Raw genomic sequence first — 20,316 nt, forward strand, 5'->3', positions numbered from 1 at the left:
GTGACACGTCTCGGTGACAGTCTGTATAACGCCTTGACATATGCCACAAGGCTGGTCCACAGATTACTCGCTCCAGTAAGTTTTTAGTCTGTACTACTGACAAACAGTTGGAGTATTCTCCAGGAGGAGCGATCCCAAGATGGAGGAGTGGTGTGGGGCGTGTGGGAGTGGTGTGGGGCGTGTGGGAGTGGTGTGGGGCGTGTGGGAGTGGTGTGGGGCGTGTGGGAGTGGTGTGGGGCGTGTGGGAGTGGTGTGGGGCGTGTGGGAGTGGTGTGGGAGTGGTGTAGGGCGTGTGGGAGTGGTGTAGGGCGTGTGGGAGTGGTGTGGGGCGTGTGGGAGTGGTGTGGGAGTGGTGTGGGGCGTGTGGGAGTGGTGTGGGGCGTGTGGGAGTGGTGTGGGGCGTGTGGGAGTGGTGAGGGGCGTGTGGGAGTGGTGTGGGAGTGGTGTGGGGCGTGTGGGAGTGGTGTGGGGCGTGTGGGAGTGGTGTGGGGCGTGTGGGAGTGGTGTGGGGCGTGTGGGAGTGGTGTGGGAGTGGTGTGGGGCGTGTGGGAGTGGTGTGGGGAGTGTGGTGGCGGTTAAGTTTCCATTATTATTAATTTCTGCCACAGGCGTGGCCACACATTTACAATGCTAACCAGAATATATACATTTTCTTCTGTCCTCCTGGTGTATTCATGAAGTCGTTCACTTGTGATTTGTGCTTCCTGTATTTCTTTCATGATCTTTATTTTTCCTTTTAGGCTATTTGTTCTTAGCTGTTTTCCATATTCCCCCTTGGAAAGATGTGCAGGTCTCTTTGCATTATACCCTCATCAGTGTAAAACAAATGTTTAACACTGAAATTTAGAGATGTATAACATTAGGAGCTATTGACAGTCATCTTCAAATTCTCAAACCGATTGAATCCTATGCCTTTACTGATGGCTCTGTGCATTTAGGTATTGGTAGAACAGGTTATGCATGTGCAGTATATAAAGGGAATGAAATGATCATGTCTAGTACACAGAGACTGAACAACTGGGCAAGCACGACACAGACTGAGCTATTGGGCATTTATCTAGCCACTGAATACCTTAAGCTCAATGGTGGTGAAGTTATTTTCTGTGACTCTAAAAGTACTCTGCAGTCCTTAAATAACCCATCACAGTGTATGTCTGAAGTAGCTTGTAATATTAAATGGAATGTAACTTTTGCAAATGATAATAACTCTTGTATAAAACTTGTGTGGATCCCATCCCATGTTGGAGTTGGAAAACATGACTTTATAGATCGATTGTCCAATGAGGCTTGCAGGAAAGAAAACATTGATTTTGACTTTGGACTATCTAATGCAATTATTAGAAATATACAAATTAAAAAAAAATTAATTCAGATTTAGAAGAACTAAGAAATGCCCAGAGACCTGAAAGCTGCAGTATTAAAAGTTATGACAAGTTTTGTAATAATAGGTATTTGTATGGTCAGCACAGTAACCGGACCAGGCAATGTGATGTAGTCATCGCGCGAATTCGCCTTGGCTACAGACACATCTGGCAGGTTAGTGAGGCTGAGCCACTACCAGAATATTCAGATTGTAAACTCTGTGATAAACCTTAAATGCATTCACTAGAACACTATATTGTTGTATGTGAAACCGTAAAAGACTTTAGACCTCCTTGCCTATTGTACCACCTACTGGGTAACTATTTCATTGACTCAGGTGTTCTGGACAACATCCTAACAATTTATCCAAAATTTGCTTGTCCATTTTAAAGAATGAAGAACAATTTTTATTTATATTACTTCTAAGCTGCATCACTTATGAACCCATCCCTGCCCTTGTGTGGCAGTGCACAGTAGAAAGTTGTTTTCACATATCCATACATTAAAACATTGATTGTAACAATGATATATATGTGCTTCCGCCTACAGTTTAGACCTATTGTCTTGTGTATGACCCTCTGTCCTGCATGACAGTGAATACCAGCATTATCCTCACTTTGCTAAGACTTAATCGAAATCCTCAGATTAGACAAAATTGTAATTGATTTTGTCAATAAAGATGTTAATAATAAAAAGCTGTTCTCTTTTACTCTTTGTTCTAATTTAATTCTCTCTAAGAATTCTCCGACCTTCTGGTTCTCACCGTTATAGAAAGTTTGTCTTCCACTCTCCTCCGCTGCTCTTCTCGCCACAGCTCTCATATAAAGTACATAACCAACGACCTTTCTACAGCGGACACTACTGGCTCCCGTTGGTGTTTCATGCCGCAAGGATAATGTCTTCATCTCGTTCTGCGTGGACACCAGGTTTAGCCTTGGTGATTTTACCTTTCTATTTTTCCATGTTTCCTTATTAACATGTGTTACGTTGTTCCTTTCGGCTGCATCTGCTAGCTTTACTCTCCATGTTTCTTCTTTCCCCTCTCGAATTCTTTGATTCCCAGTCGATTTGTCTATGATTAAAGTCAGTCACACTGGGTCGAGAGTAACTTTTTCTAGTAAATATCCATATTGAATCTGGAATAACTCTTTAGTAAACATACACTCTTGTGCAAGGAGCTACTTTCTCCAGTAAACATCCTCACCGAGTCAGGAGTAACTTTCTCTGGTGCACATTCGAACCAATTCAGAATAATTACTAATTTCTGGAAATGTATAAAATGAACAAGATGAGCTTTATAACACACATAACTGGTTAACAGGATGCTGAAAATAAATACAATTCTTATGATTAAATAACACTGTATTCAGCACGTTATTATACATTGACATACATAACAATACATAATATAATTCATATTTATAGAATGTATTACATACTGACAATACGTTTACATACTAATACATAATTAAACAGTAATATATACTAACATACAGTTCTACAAAGTAACACATACTAATACAAATTAATACATAGTGATACAGAATACCAGTGAGTGAAACAGTGAAACATAACACGAGTATATGACCACACCGACTTCGCACCTGGTGTAAAACATCTTGTTTATCCTTTTTCCACCCTTTATTGGTCGTAGCATTTCTCAACCTTTTTACCCATACCTACCATTGTGTCTACCTTGTGTAGCTTCCGGGGATCAACAGCCCCGAGGCCCGGTCTCCGACCAGGCCTCCCGGCTAGTCGTCTGGTCATCCAGGCTGTTGGACGCAATTGCTCGCAGCCTGACGTATGAATCACAGCCTGGTTGATTAGGCTGTGATTCCCTTGTGGGTTCCACAAGGGGAGTCCCCTTGTGGAACCCTCGAAATAATTCTCATGTCTTAAGGAACCCCTACACAAGACATTATATATATATATATATATATATATATATATATATATATATATAAATATATATATATATATATATATATATATATATATATATATATATATATATTATATATATATATATACACACACACATATATTTCACAGAAATCCAGAACTTATCTTGGGATCGGTCAGTGAATCTCATCTTGAGTTATGATCAAATTTGCATACGATTACCATTAGCCTATTTATCGTGACCTAATGTGGAACCCCCAGTGACCTGTTGTGGAACCCCCAGTGACCTCTTGTGGAACACCCAGTGACCTCTTGTGGAACACCCAGTGACCTCTTGTGGAACCCCAGTGACCTCTTGTGGAACCCCCAGTGACCTCTTGTGGAACCCCAGTGACCTCTTGTGGAATCACAGTGACCTCTTGTGGAACCCCCAGTGACCTCTTGTGGAACCCCCAGTGACCTCTTGTGGAACCCCCAGTGACCTCTTGTGGAAACCCCAGTGACCTCTTGTGGAACCCCCAGTGACCTCTTGTGGATCCCCCAGTGACCTCTTGTGGAACCCCCAGTGACCTCTTGTGGAACCCCAGTGACCTCTTGTGGAACCCCCAGTGACCTCTTGTGGAACCCCCAGTGACCTCTTGTGGAACCCCCAGTGACCTCTTGTGGAACCCCCAGTGACCTCTTGTGGAACCCCCAGTGACCTCTTGTGGAACCCCCAGTGACCTCTTGTGGAACCCCCAGTGACCTCTTGTGGAACCCCCAGTGACCTCTTGTGGAAACCCCAGTGACCTCTTGTGGAACCCCCAGTGACCTCTTGTGGAACCCCCAGTGACCTCTTGTGGAACCCCCAGTGACCTCTTGTGGAACCCCCAGTGACCTCTTGTGGAACCCCCAGTGACCTCTTGTGGAACCCCCAGTGACCTCTTGTGGAACCCCCAGTGACCTCTTGTGGAACCCCCAGTGACCTCTTGTGGAACCCCCAGTGACCTCTTGTGGAACACCCAGTGACCTCTTGTGGAACACCCAGTGACCTCTTGTGGAACACCCAGTGACCTCTTGTGGAACACCCAGTGACCTCTTGTGGAACACCCAGTGACCTCTTGTGGAACCCCCAGTGACCTCTTGTGGAACACCCAGTGACCTCTTGTGGAACCCCCAGTGACCTCTTGTGGAACCCCCAGTGACCTCTTGTGGAACCCCCAGTGACCTCTTGTGGAACCCCCAGTGACCTCTTGTGGAACCCCCCAGTGACCTCTTGTGGAACCCCCAGTGACCTCTTGTGGAACCCCCAGTGACCTCTTGTGGAACACCCAGTGACCTCATGTGGAACCCCAGTGACCTCTTGTGGAACCCCCAGTGACCTCTTGTGGAACCCCCAGTGACCTCTTGTGGAACCCCCAGTGACCTCATGTGGAACCCCCAGTGACCTCTTGTGGAACCCCCAGTGACCTCTTGTGGAACCCCCAGTGACCTCTTGTGGAACCCCCAGTGACCTCTTGTGGAACCCCCCAGTGACCTCTTGTGGAACCCCCCAGTGACCTCTTGTGGAACCCCCAGTGACCTCTTGTGGAACACCCAGTGACCTCATGTGGAACCCCAGTGACCTCTTGTGGAACCCCCAGTGACCTCTTGTGGAACCCCCAGTGACCTCTTGTGGAACCCCCAGTGACCTCATGTGGAACCCCCAGTGACCTCTTGTGGAACCCCCAGTGACCTCTTGTGGAACCCCCAGTGACCTCTTGTGGAACCCCCAGTGACCTCTTGTGGAACCCCCAGTGACCTCTTGTGGAACCCCCGTTGAGAAACGCTTGTTTATAGCGATGTATTGATGCTACCACTGTTTATGTTGGTCATTCAGTTTAGTTATCGTGTCATCAAGGGGAGGCTAATTGTGGTACCATCAAGGGGGAGGCTAGTTGTGGTACTATCAAGGGGGAGGCTAGTTGTGGTACCACAAGGGGAGGCTAGTTAGGATACCATCAAGGGGAGGCTAGTTAGGATACCATCAAGGGGAGGCTAGTTAGGGTACCATCAAGGGGAGGCTAGTTAGGGTACCATCAAGGGGGAGGCTAGTTAGGATACCATCAAGGGGAGGCTAGTTAGGGTACCATCAAGGGGAGGCTAGTTAGGGTACCATCAAGGGGAGGCTAGTTGTGGTGCCATTAAGGGGAGGCTAGTTAGGGTACCATCAAGGGGAGGCTAGTTAGGGTACCATCAAGGGGAGGCTAGTTGTGGTGCCATCAAGGGGAGGCTAGTTAGGGTACCATCAAGGGAAGGCTAGTTGTGGTACCATCAAGGGGAGGCTAGTTAGGGTACCATCAAGGGGAGGCTAGTTAGGGTACCATCAAGGGGAGGCTAGTTAGGGTACCATCAAGGGGAGGCTAGTTGTGGTGCCATCAAGAGAAGATTAAAGTTACAGTCGCCGATTATGATATTACTGATACGGATGCTACAGTGTACAGGTTATTGTGATAGGTATTATGACTCTGATCATAGCCGAGGGCAGGTTAACCCAGCTGCGGACAGTTTCACCCAGCTGCGGACAGTTTCACCCAGCTGCGGACAGTTTCATCCAGCTGTGGACAGTTTCACCCAATTGAGGATAGTTTCATTCAGCTGAGGCCAGTGTTATACAGCTGATTACTGTGTCATTCTGCCGAGAACATTCTAACCCCTCAGGCATGCTCTCAGGCTTAGTCCGAATGGTTTCATTATCAGGAGCCATCCTCAGACTTCCCCCCTTCAGGCATAACCCTCAAGTTTCTACCGACTAGCAATCCCCTCAAGCTTTCCCCTCAGGCGTCCCTTCCTCAGGCTTCCCCTTCCTCAGACTTCCCCCTCCTCAGACTTTCCCTTCAGGTTCCTCATCAAGTTGGTCATCATCGTCGTCGGCCTCCAGCATGCAGAGTGGGCTGCGTTCCTCCTGGCAACTCTGGTCGGTCATGTAGTAGTAGTGTTCGTAGGTCAAGGCGGAGCACCTGAGGACATCCCAAGGAACACCGTCAACCTTTTCTTCACACACGTACAATTGGATCATATAAACAAATTCATAAATTCAATACACAAACCTATGAATATAAATGAACACATAAAAGAACATAAGAAAAATAAGAAAACAGGAAACAGCAAAAGGTCAGTATAGGCCCATGCGAGACAACGTGAGACAATCCAGAAATCACAAGTCATATATACGTATTTATGGATAATATCATGGGAGAGGGTCGGGGTTGGCCCCCATCCTACCCCTTCATAATGCCAGGGGACATGAAATGGTTGGTCCTGAGACCATAGTTTTAACTCTTGTTGAAATATCATCAGAGTTGAATGATCTGACCTTAACAAAAGTGAACTCACTTACTTCTAGCTCCTTTGGGACTCTTATTTCTCTATTTCACCTCTTTTTCTTCGTCATAAGGCCTTCTAGTTATCTTTTTTATTTATAAGATAAGAGTTAATAGAAATATTATATGTCAACCTCTTCGCCTTTCACCTCCCATTCTTACCTTATTTATTGACTTGGTCTTCTACTCTTCATAATGGTCCGAAATGTAGTTGCCTCCTATATTTTCAGATGTGTGAGTTTAGGGTTTAAACGTTATGAATGTTTTGTAACGATTTTGTTTAATATAACATTTGTATTAAGTTATTAACGAAAGACAATTTTATAGTTCTTCATTTAATTTACAATTTATAATAAAACAAGTTTCAATAGAATAACATTGATTGCCTTTTTCTATAATTTAATGTGAAACTTGGCCTTGCTATTTTGAACACAATTTAATCGGTGGTCGTATCTTTGACAGACACACACGAAGTTGTTGTTCTACAGGCATCAGCATATTTCTCTGTTTGGTTTTATATTAGTTAAGCACGAAAATTCTTGCTCACACAAGTACAACGTTGGGAATTCTAGCATTATGTTTACAGCATTTACTTAATAAAGAAGAATACAGCAATAACTTAATATTGTACTCGTGTACTGTAATGTTAACCTGCAAATTTTAAATGCTCTGACAGAAACAAAAGACGCAGCAGTAGCGTCTAGGAATGAATTCCTTACCGCTACAACAATTCCTTACCGCTACAACAATTCCTTAGCGCTACAACAATTCCTTAGCGCTACAACAATTCCTTAGCGCTACAACAATTCCTTACCGCTACAACAATTCCTTACCGCTACAACAATTCCTTAGCGCTACAACAATTCCTTAGCGCTACAACAATTCCTTAGCGCTACAACAATTCCTTAGCGCTACAACAATTCCTTACCGCTACAACAATTCCTTACCGCTACAACAATTCCTTAGCGCTACAACAATTCCTTACCGCTACAACAATTCCTTACCGCTACAACAATTCCTTAGCGCTACAACAATTCCTTAGCGCTACAACAATTCCTTAGCGCTACAACAATTCCTTAGCGCTACAACAATTCCTTAGCGCTACAACAATTCCTTAGCGCTACAACAATTCCTTAGCGCTACAACAATTCCTTACCGCTACAACAATTCCTTACCGCTACAACAATTCCTTACCGCTACAACAATTCCTTACCACTACAACAATTCCTTAGCGCTACAACAATTCCTTACCACTACAACAATTCCTTACCACTACAACAATTCCTTAGCGCTACAACAATTCCTTACCACTACAACAATTCCTTAGCGCTACAACAATTCCTTACCGCTACAACAATTCCTTACCGCTACAACAATTCCTTACCGCTACAACAATTCCTTAGCGCTACAACAATTCCTTACCGCTACAACAATTCCTTAGCGCTACAACAATTCCTTACCACTACAACAATTCCTTACCACTACAACAATTCCTTAGCGCTACAACAATTCCTTACCACTACAACAATTCCTTAGCGCTACAACAATTCCTTACCACTACAACAATTCCTTACCGCTACAACAATTCCTTACCGCTACAACAATTCCTTAGCGCTACAACAATTCCTTACCACTACAACAATTCCTTAGCGCTACAACAATTCCTTAGCGCTACAACACTTCCTTAGCGCTACAACAATTCCTTACCACTACAACAATTCCTTACCACTACAACAATTCCTTACCACTACAACAATTCCTTAGCGCTACAACAATTCCTTACCGCTACAACAATTCCTTAGCGCTACAACAATTCCTTACCACTACAACAATTCCTTAGCGCTACAACAATTCCTTAGCGCTACAACAATTCCTTACCATAACAAAAACTCCTCCGCCTCAACAACATTTCTCCTTCCAAGTAAAACTCTCGCTGCTTAAATAATAACTAACATACATATCTAATCATACAAAATTTGAAAAAAGCTTCGATGTTTTATTAATAGGGTATGATAAAACCTTAATAATTAAATTTTTGAACTCGTTTACAAAAAAGTGGCAATTTGTACCTTTTTTTTTGCAAGCTTTTGCAAATTCTCGCGGAATGGTAAACACGAGCACATATAACCCTAGTATTCAGCGGAACCCTGGTTGGGAATCTCTGCTGTAGACCTTAGACCAAAAGCAGTACAGAAACTTTCCATTCCTAAAGTCTTCACAACTGAACTAGAAAGAAAGAGTGTGTCATTACCATCCCTCCTGACGCTTGGCGGGCGCCTGGGTGTTGGTGAAGCAGGGGGCGTCTGGTAGAGCAGTAGGGGGGTTGCTGAAGGGGTCAGTGTGGGGCGGGGGGCGCGGCACACACGAGCTGCTGTGCCTGCAACAGTAACACAAGTATATACCACGGTTAATCCCTCTCCAAACAGTCACTGGCACACAACACTCTCCAAGCAAGTAGTGGTAATGACGGCTTAGCAGTAAGTTTTGGTTTTGGGCAAAACTTACCGTTGCACAATCACTCATTTTTGGGTCCGAAGGTCTGACCTAAAAATTTATTTCTGCGCCGTCACCGTTTTTAGGGTTAATTTTGTAAACCTAAAATCGGTGGGAATAGGAGTCCCATCTAATTCGTCTCCTCAGTGTTAAGGAATTTTTATTGAGAAAAAATTGACTCTACTGTTCCCGTTTAAAGTAAAGTTAAGGTCAGACGAAGTCCATTTTCAGAGAATAAGTTCATTAGGAGTTTGTTAAGTAATTCCCAGTATCAGATGTTAGTTCTTGGACCCTGTTCTATACGTATATAAGTGTATTTTCGCTACTAACAGTATATTTTCCCTGAAATTTAAAAGGGTATATTTCAGACATATAAATAAAATAGTTATCATGCTCAGGCTCTTGTCCCCCACCTTAGTTTATTCTTATAACTTCACTACTATCTGCCCAATTTCCCTGAAATTTAAAATAGACATATTTTAGACATAGTAAGAAAAGACAATAGTTATCGAGTTCTAGCTCATGTCCTCAGCCTTAGTTTAGTCTTATAATTTCGCTACTGTCAGCCCAATTTCATCAAAATTTAAAAGAGGCATTATTCAGACATAGTAAAAAAGAAAATAGAGTTACCAAGCTCCAGCTCCAACCGTCGGCCTTAGTTCACTCTTATATCTTCGCTACTAACAGTTTAATTTTTTCTAAATTTAAAACAATCATATTTCAGATGAAGTAATAAAATAAAGCTACCAAGATATAGCTCCCGTCCTCCGCCTTAGTTCGCTCCTGTATTTTTCACTATTAACAGTTCAACCTCCTCCAAATTTAAAAACATAGTTATTTTGGACGTAGTAAAGAAGATAAAGTTAGTTACCGAGCTCCGGCTCTTGTTCCCCGCCTTAGTTCACTCATATAACTTCGCTATTAACAGATCATTTTCCTCGAGATTTAAAACATAGTTATTTCTAACTTAGTAAAATAAAACAATTCAGTTACCGAGATTCAGCTCTTGTCCTCCGCCTTAGTTCGCTCTTATAACTTCGCTATTAACAGATCAATCCCCGCAAAATTTAAAACAGGTGTATTTCAGTCTTAGTAAGAAAAAAAGTGTTACCGAGTTTCAACTCATGTCCCCTGCCTTAGTTCCCTCTTGTATTTTTGCTATTAGCAGTTAAATTTCCTTAAGAATTAAACTATAAATATTTCAGACTCATTAAGAACAAATGAGATAGTTGCCAAGCTCTGGCTCATGTTCCCTGCCTTAGTTCAATGTTCATGAAACTTATTATTTCTGAACGTTAGTAAGTAAGTTAGATCTCAACCCTCGCATTTATCAACATAAACATTCATCCCAGATTAAAGTACATACTTATCTCTGTAGGCAAACACGAGTCATGACATCTCCTTCAATACTCGTGTGTGCTTATCTGTGTAAATACACGCACAGGTAGAGATAACTGCCCATACCAAGCCTATCATTGTAATTATTGTCAGCTCACGCCAAATAAAATAATCTTTCTCTCCCTCTCTCTCTCTCTCTCTCTCTCTCTCTCTCTCTCTCTCTCTCTCTCTCTCTCTCTCTCTCTCTCTCTCTCTCTCTCTCCATTCCCCCTCCTTTACACTACACCTGCCTCCTCTTAATCATCTCACCCATGCCCGCACACTCGCTTAGCTCCTCCCTCACTCCCCCCAGCTCCCCACACCCTTATCTTCCCTCTCACTCACACACACACCCCCTTCTTCCCCCGCATCTCACCCCCCCCCCCCCAAAATCCACCCAAACCTTTCCCCTCCCCTCATCCCTTCTCAACTTTTCCCGCAAAAATTTGAATTTGTTTTTGCATCTCTCATATTACTCGTTCTACATCTACTCTGTAATGTTCTGTTATTATCTGTTCCGTGAGACGAAGTCTCATGGAAAAATGTTTCTTGTAAAATAGCTGTTTCCATGCATTTTACTATATTTTGCCATGACTCAAGTGTAAATCCACAACGTCTCTCTACTCTGTAAATCATCAACGTCTCTATACATCAAGATTACTCTTCGAGAAATCAAAGATACACTCAGAGCCATCAAAGATAATCTCAAAGACATCAAGGATGCTCTTCGAAACATTACACATCATTATGTAGTCACAATCAACTTTAAGTATTATTTCAAACTAATCATGTACAAAATTTTATATCATCTGTAACATTTCTTATTGATACAACTTCCATTGAGAAGTAGGTTTTCTCTGTCATATATATATTAAGTTTTTTTTTTTATTAAGATATGTCATGCAACGTGTTCATACAATAAATTTTAGTAACTTTATATTATATGTCTGACAAAACTTTCTCTCAACAATACAAAGGTACATGTAACTTGCATAACTTTCTTACTAACTTAACTTATCTTACTTAATATAACTTATTAAAAGCATCATCTTATTCTCTCTGAAACATCAACTCCTCATTTATTATTTATTTATCAGTTTATTGTTCAGACAACACTCTTTCCCAGTTACAGCTACAAACATATACATACATGAGATACCCATGACCCAGACACTTTTACATAAATTGCATAAATACACAAAATATCTGCCACAATCTCATCTACACATACATTTACATTCGCGAATTAGCATAAACTTATTTAAATACAAAACAAACAAAACACAAACTCTTCCTTATATACGAAACATGTAGAAACTTACACACACATCATTACATTCACAAATTTTTATACAACTTACACAAATGCTAATTTCAAAATTTTACTTGCACATACACACTTTCTAAACTTTTACAATCTCTATTTTACATACAAATTCTTTACAAACTTATACAAATGCTTACAATTTCAATTACACTAGCAAACTTATACAAACTTAAACACTTTTACAAAACTTACTCAAATACTCAATTCACTAACCTACACAAACAAATACAGACTTTCACATACACACATACTTTAAGTTCATTAACTTATTTTCTCAAACTTTCACAAGTTCTCTTTTATATACAAATTCTCTCAAACTTGCATAAATTACATAAACTTAGAGAAACTAGCACAACTCACAAACACTTTGTCCTCTAACCTAAACTCTTTCAGATCTTAGTGTATTTATTGAGTTTGATATAACATGTTCTTATTCTTTATCATTCACCTAACCTTTCATATGTAGTTTATTATGTTGGACATATTTTTGGGCAATATATTATCCTAACCTTTTACAGATATCGTTTTTGTTTAAGTGAATTCATACATTTTCTCCTCTTTGTATGTTATGTTTAAATATTTGATTAAGATCCACCTTCTCTCCAAACCTCCCTTTCCTTTTCTAAATCTAATATCCCCTCGTACATCTAACCTTTTTCTCCCTTTTTTATCAGTGTATGTGTGTATCTTAATAATGTCTTAGCTTTTTGTGATTGTTGTCTCTTTCTCAGCCTTTGTTTTCTGGCAATGTCTTTCACTGTCTCTGTCTTTGTCTATGAATCTATGTCTTAATGTGTGATCTTTTTCTATCTACTTGTCTTAATCTCAGACTCGCAATTTCTCTTATTTCATCTCATTTTATCTATATTTTCTCTATCTCAGTCAGTCAGTCTCTCTTCTGTCTTTCTTTCTCTCTTAGTCTCAAGTATTAGTTTCTCTGACTAATTACATTACTACTAAAATGAAGAAATTCAAATACAAATTAATGCAAGAAAGTAAAATATAAAGTAAAGAGGATAAACGAAGGAGGAAAAGGTTATGTGTACCATTCCAGTAGGGTGACCCTAGGAGCACTAACCTCACCGCCCAGTAGGGTGACCCTAGGAGCACTAACCTCACCGCCCAGTAGGGTGACCCTAGGAGCACTAACCTGACCGCCCAGTAGGGTGACCCTAGGAGCACTAACCTCACCGCCCAGTAGGGTGACCCTAGGAGCACTAACCTCACCGCCCAGTAGGGTGACCCTAGGAGCACTAACCTCACCGCCCAGTAGGGTGACCCTAGGAGCACTAACCTCACCGCCCAGTAGGGTGACCCTAGGAGCACTAACCTCACCGCCCAGTAGGGTGACCCAAGGGGCATAGCAGATTCGTCCACGGTCCACGACCAAGCGTTGGTATCCAAGTCAAACCGGCCACCGACCCAGAAATCAGTTGTCAGCCCTGCAACACCATATATTAATAGTTATATTATATATATATATATATATATATATATATATATATATATATATATATATATATATATATATTATTAAATATGACCCAAAAAGTAAGATTAATAATTCTAACACGAATTTTCTCGATCTTTCTTACGTTTCTTTTCACTGTTGATGGTAATTCAAAGATCAATTCTCCAAAATTCATTTTTATTTCTAGTCTGACGCGACACTTGAACGCGTTTCGTAAAACTTATTACATTTTCAAAGACTTTAGTTTACACACACACCACTGAAACTGAATAGAGCTTACACATCTTCGATTTTATATCTACATTTGGGTGAGGTGGATGAGGTGAAAACAAACTTTCAACAATGGGTATTGAATGGGTATTGAATTCAAATACAAGACAGAACACGAAACAATGGGTATTGAATGGAAGTAATTGTAGAAATTGTCTTGCCTATATACTGAGTTCTTTGAGGCTTACAGTCCCCAAGTGGGCATTTGAAGGCATAGACGACATTGGTCTCTTTCAAAGCGTTCTGCTTTGTGTCTGGAGAGTTTCTCATGAGTAGGTTGGCAGTTTTCTTGGTTTTATAGTAAATCGTCAATTGTGTGATTTCCATCCCCCCTTCCCCCCCCCCCCCCGCCAGCGGGGGGATGGAATTAGCCTCGGCTACCATCCTCTTTTGTCCGGTCGTGTTGGTCGAGCGGTTAAGGGATCCTGTACGCCAGCAGAGTGCTCCTGGCAGTAAGGGTTCGAGTCACTTCTAGGGTGTGTTTTCAGTTTATATATATATATATATATATATATATATATATATATATATATATATATATATATATATATATATATATATATATATATGTCGTACCTAGTAGCCAGAACGCACTTCTCAGCCTACTATGCAAGGCCCGATTTGCCTAATAAGCCAAGTTTTCACGAATTAATTGTTTTTCGACAACCTAACCTACCTAACCTAACTTTTTCGGCTACCTAATCGAACCTAACCTAGAGAGATAGGTTAGGTTAGGTAGCGTTGGTTAGGTTCGGTCATATATCTACGTTAATTTTAACTCCAATAAAAAAAATTGACCTCATACATAATGAAATGGGTAGCTTTATCATTTCATAAGAAAAAAATTGAGAAAATATATTATTTCAGGAAAACTTGGCTTATTAGGCAAATCGGGCCTTGCATAGTAGGCCAAGAACTGCATTCTGGCTACTAGGTACGACATTATATATATATATATATATATATATATATATATATATATATATATATATATATATATGCACATACACACACACCGAGGTATGTGGGCCTCGCAGCTGAATGGACAGCGATGGGGTCGTAGTCCTAATGGCCCGGATTCGATTCCCGGCAGAGGCAGAAACAAATAGGCTGAGTTTGAACAAATACACAAGGGCCGTGACGAGGGTTCGAACCTACGCCCAAGAAGATTCCAGACGCGCCTTAATGGACTGAGCTACGACATGGATAAGAATTGCAACCGGGAAATCTACTTGACCTACCACGAATCCTGCAGCCTCTCCGAGACACAAACCAAGTTTTTACACAACTCCCCCCATGCACCCGAGCTCTGTCAATAAGCTGTTCTACCTCTTCGCCCACACTTCAGTACACACAGAAATCACAATAGCATGATGCATCAACTGAACAAATCTTATTTGTTCATCACCCAATAAGCTTGGGAGCATTTCATGAACCCGAGCTTATTGACAGAGCTCGGGTGCATGGGGGGAGTTGAGTAAAAACTTGGTTTGTGCCTCGGAGAGGCTGCAGGATTCGTGGTAGGTCAAGTAGATTTCCCGGTTGCAATTCTTATCCATGTCGTAGCTCAGTTGATTAAGGCGCGTCTGAGATCCTCTCGGACGTAGGTTCGAACCCTCGTCACGGCCCTTGTGGATTTTTTCCTTTGATCTATCACGCTATTACGATTTCTGTGTGTAAGGCTGAGTTTCTTACACCCTGACGCTCCTGTTCACAAATGTTATGTTCACAAATATTTACTAGCAGTAAATAGGTATCTGGGATTAGACAGCTGCTGCAGGTTGCTTCCTGGGGATGTGTGTGTGTGCGCGCGAGTAAGAGAAATATATGTAGTAGACATAACAGAAGAAAAATAAATTGGTTAGAAAGGCGGAGTCCAAGAGCTTATAGCTCGATTCTGCAGATACAAATAGTAAATACAAATACAAATAGTAAATACACACACATGGAGTATGGCTGAAGTATGCAGTTCCAGCCTGGAGTCCATACCTAGTTAAACACAAGACAAAGTTAGGGAAGATTCAGAGGTATGCCACCAGACTTGTCCCATAACAGAGAGGTATGACCTACGAGGAAAGACTACGGGAGCTAAACCTCACGGCCCTGGAAGACAGAAGAGTAAGGCGAGACGTGATAACGACCTACAAAATTCTCAGGGGACTTGACAGGCTGGACGAAGACGTGATGATCAGGGTGTTTGGTCGAAACAGTTGTTCGACCTCCGATGATGACCATTTGACCACACTCAAAATGCATTTTGGTGCCAAAGAAACATTCTTTAATACAATTACAAGTTTACTCTATACATTAAAATTTAACATTCAATACTTCTCATATTGTGTAGTTTTGTATAAAAATATCAGCATTTAATATATAATGAGCATTCGTTATTTTTCAAACTTTGCATATTACTGAATTTGGAATTTAGGTGAGTAGTAATTGTTTAGACATAACAAGAGTGGACAACACTCACGAGAGCTCCTCATGTACTGCACAAGATGTCCGAAGTCTCCAACGTTGTCAAACTTGGCCAGGTCCCCGTAGATGGACCGGCAGAACTGTCTCGCTTCTGGCCATTTCACCTGTGATGGTGAGGGAATGGACACTACTGATCTGGACACCTATGGTAAGGGTACGAAAGTGGACACTATTGACCTGCACGTCTGTGGTGGTGGTGGTGGGAAGTGGACGATACTCTCATGGACACCTGTGGTGGTGATGGTGTGAGAGACCACTAATGCACTGGACACCTGTGGTGGTAGTGGGGGAGTGGACACTAATGACTAAGACACTTGTAATTGGGATGGTGTGTGTGTGTGTGTGTGTGTGTGTGTGTGTGTGTGTGTGTGTGTGTGTTCTCACCTAGATGTGTTTGCAGGGTCCAGTGAGGCTCCTAGCCTCGCCTTCCGAACGTTCTTAGGTTAATGCAATGACTCATTTCTCACGCTTTTATTGTATTTATAATAAAAACTTTGAATCAAATTGGCTTCAACGACTTTTACGTCTAACCTGTTCCACTAACTGACAGCTCTGACAATCAAAGTTCTTTCTGACGTCTCTGAGACTCATTTGCGTCTGTTTCCATGTATGACCCCTTGTTCTGCTGTTCTTAGCTTCGAACAATGCTGATTTGTCTACCTTATCAATTTTCCCTGAGAATCTTATTTGTTGTTATTATATCCCCCCCCCCCACCCCTAGCTCTCATTTCCTCCAGTGTAGTAAGATCCAGTTCTCTCAGTCTTTCCTCATAGCTTAAGCCCTTCAGCTCAGGAACGAGTCTTGTTGCATATCTCTGGCCCTTTTCTAGTTTCTCCTTGTCCTTTTTCAGGCAAGGGTTCCATGCTGGGGATGCATATTCAAGTGCGGGTCTCACCTTCGCTGTATATTGGGCCCTGAAATCCCCCTTTTCAGATTTCTGAAGGATACACTGATGTTGATCAGCATACTATATGCTGCTGTTATTATTCTGTTAATGTGGGCTTCTGGCCTCAGTTTGGGTTATGTCCACTCCTAGGTTTTTCTCCTCTTCAAATTGAATAACTTGTCTTTCCTTCATCATATAATGCTGCACTGGCATTCGCACTCTTGTTCCAATCCTCATAACTTTGCATTTGGCTGGAGGTTAAACTTTAGCAACCGTCTTTCAGACCACTCCTGGAATGTGCCCAAATCCGATTGCCAAATGCCTCACAATCTCTGTCCTGAATCTTCCCATCAGTTTTGCATCTAAAAGCATTGATATGAAGGAGCCAATTTCCCCAGGTCGTTGACATATATCAGAAACAGGATGGGCCATCGAACCGACCATTGTTATACTCCACTCGTAACTTCTCTCCACTCTAATGTTTCTGCCCTCGCTGTAACGCTTTGCTCCCTTCCTGAGAGATACTCTCTGGCTTCCCTTAGGACTCTTCTAGATTCACCAGCCAGCTTCTCTAGTTTGTGTAGGAGTCTTTCGTGCCATATCAAATGCTTTCTGACAGTCGAGGAATATGCAGTCTGCCCATCCTTCTCTCTCTCGTTTAATTTCTGTCATGTTGTAGAACTCCAGGAAGTTTGTCAAGCAAGATTTACCTTCACTAAATCTATGCTGGTGCCTTGAGACAAAGTTTATCTGTTCTATACGTTCTACTAGCCTGCTTCGGATCAGTCTCTCTAGCAACTTGTAGGGGATACTTGTTAGTGACACGGGTCTGTACTTTAACGGTGTCTGTCTTCCCCATTTTTCTTGTAGATTGGCACCACGTAAGTCAATTTCCAGCAGTCAGGAAGTACTCCCGTTTCTAGAGAAGAATGAAATATTATGGCAAGTGAGCTACACAATGCTTCAGTTGCCTCTTTTAGTACCCAAGGCGATATTTTGTCTGGTCCCACAGTTTTTGTCATATCAAATTCCTGTAGTGGCTTCTTTACCTCTTTTGGTGTCACTGGTATTTCAGTGAGGCTTTCCTGCGGAGTAACCCGCTCGGTTTGGGCTCTAAGCTCTAGTGGCAAATCAGGTTCCAGCTTGAATACTACCTGAAAGCTTTTGTTAAGTTTCTCTCATACCTCCTTATCATTATCCGTGTCTCCTCCCTCACTTTGTTCAAGTTTGATAACTTGATTACTCACAGTCATCTTCCTCCTGATATGGCTATGGAACAGTTATGGCTGAGACTTAGCCTTGTATGCGATGTCACTCTCATTCTGTTTTTCTGCCTCTTTCCTAGTTTCTGTATATTCATTTCTGGTCTTTGTGTATGCATTGTGATTTCCTTCTGTTGTGTTTTCTCTCTTTCTTCCCAGCCTATTTGTTTCCACCCATTTTTGTTTGCAAAATCGAGCTTCAGCTCTTGAATCCCGCCTTCATAGTCGTTGGTTGTTAAATGCAATGACTCCTGCCATATTTCTCTACCATTACGTATATGGTCCGTTAATTCCTACAACTTGCTCATTTAGTTCATGTCATTTTTCCCACAATTTGTATTGTAATAATCCTTGAGTACCCTGCAGGGGGATGCTTGTCAGTGATACTGGTCTGTAGTTTAGTGCCTCCTTCCTCATCATCATCCTTATATATTGGTACGACATTCGCCATCTTCTAACAGCTGGGTAAGACTTCCTTCACAATTATTTCAGTAATTGACTTAATTAAGTAAATTAATTGACTTTGACTTTGTAATTGACTCAATTACTGAGTACTTGACTTAATTAATAAATAATTGATTTCAGTAATTGACACAGTTCAGTAAAGACTTGAGCTTTAGATATACTGAGAGCCTTACCTTGCGGTTACTTTGCGTTGATTTCAGGGATCAAGGTCCCCACGGCCCGGTCTCTGACCAGGCCTCCTGGTTGATGGTCTGGTCAACCAGGTTGTTGGACGCGGTTCTTCGCAGCCTGATATATGGATCCCAGCCTGGTTGATCAGGTATCCTTTGAAGGTGTTTGTCGAATTCTCATTCAGCCCATGTAGCTTATTTTATCATCCACAGTGAAATACTATTTGGTGCCATAGTTTTATTTTCCTTTAATGAGTCTAGTTGTTTCATTATTTCTTCAGATGTTATCTCAATATTTGTAAATACTCTCGTCTTGAGTTACCGCCTCTGCTCTCGTTATTACGGCACATCAACACCATTAACAAATCTACTACATACAATCGGAGAAGAGAGTTATTCAGTGAACATTGCTGGGAATTAAATTATTATAAATTATTAAATTATTATTATTATTATTTCCAAATTATAAATGTTTGGAAGGAAAAAGCACAAGGTTTCGTACAGTCCATCGAAATATTTAATCAGGAGAAAGCGCCAAGCCATACGACTAAATAGCATTTGGAACGGATCAGGATAAGGAATAGGGATGGGATGGGAGGCCGGTAGGGGGGGGGGGTGAAAAAATTGTGCCCAAATTCAATCTCCACGGTTGGGGATTGAACGCCGCCCTGCATGAAGCCAAACCGTCGCTCTACCGTCCAGCCTAAGATCTTGGGTGTTCGGAAGGAAAAACAAGATTCCGTACAGCCCGTCGAAGGTCGTCACTGCTCAGATTAATCCACATTTTACCCGACTCCTCCGGATATTTAGTACTCAGTAATGTAGCCCAAATTATCTCCACTCCAGTCAATAATTAGTTTGATAAGAGTGATGAGTAGACTCTTATGAGTGATGAGTAGACTCTTATGAGTGATGAGTAGACTCTTATGAGTGATGAGTAGACTCTTATGAGTGATGAGTAGACTCTTATGAGTGATGAGTAGACTCTTATGAGTGATGAGTAGACTCTTATGAGTGATGAGTAGACTCTTATGAGTGATGAGTAGACTCTTATGAGTGATGAGTAGACTCTTATGAGTGATGAGTAGACTCTTATGAGTGATGAGTAGACTCTTATGAGTGATGAGTAGACTCTTATGAGTGATGAGTACACTCTTATGAGTGATGAGTAGAATGAAGACTATTGGGGTTATAATGACCATCATCCCCACTTGTTGGTCTCCGGTTGCAACTCATTTAAAACCTTAATTTAAATTAAATAAGGCAGCTGCGAGCGGTGTCAATCTTCATGGAATTGTCAACATGAGTTTATATATGTTACGCTGCACAAATAAATCACATTAACATGACGTATCAATGAGAAAATCTGTAAGAGTCATTCACGGCTCATACTGATTTTCATATATTTTATACTCTTATTCATAATCATTTAAATGTTTTAATACAGCGAAGCAAAATAGCTATATAAACTCCATGAAGTTAAATATATTGCTTTAATTATCAATTAT

General features: G+C 41.5%; 1 protein-coding gene across 3 annotated transcripts in view; it reads right to left on the reverse strand.

The window, feature by feature from the left end:
- Positions 1-2,703: 2,703 nt before the first annotated feature.
- Positions 2,704-20,316, reverse strand: part of LOC123762400 (uncharacterized) — a 40,984-nt gene continuing 23,371 nt past the window's right edge. For all 3 annotated transcript variants that reach the window (XM_069324543.1, XM_069324536.1, XM_069324546.1), the window contains exons 7-10: positions 16,020-16,128; positions 13,136-13,247; positions 8,860-8,985; positions 2,704-6,245 (exon numbers count right to left, since the gene is read on the reverse strand). In XM_069324543.1, the coding sequence (XP_069180644.1) occupies positions 6,110-6,245; positions 8,860-8,985; positions 13,136-13,247; positions 16,020-16,128 (483 nt within the window). In that variant the 3' untranslated portion in view covers positions 2,704-6,109. The remainder of the gene's footprint in view (positions 6,246-8,859; positions 8,986-13,135; positions 13,248-16,019; positions 16,129-20,316) is intronic.

This window comes from Procambarus clarkii, chromosome 2, assembly GCF_040958095.1.
Source record: "Procambarus clarkii isolate CNS0578487 chromosome 2, FALCON_Pclarkii_2.0, whole genome shotgun sequence".
Taxonomy (NCBI): Eukaryota; Metazoa; Arthropoda; class Malacostraca; order Decapoda; family Cambaridae; genus Procambarus; species Procambarus clarkii.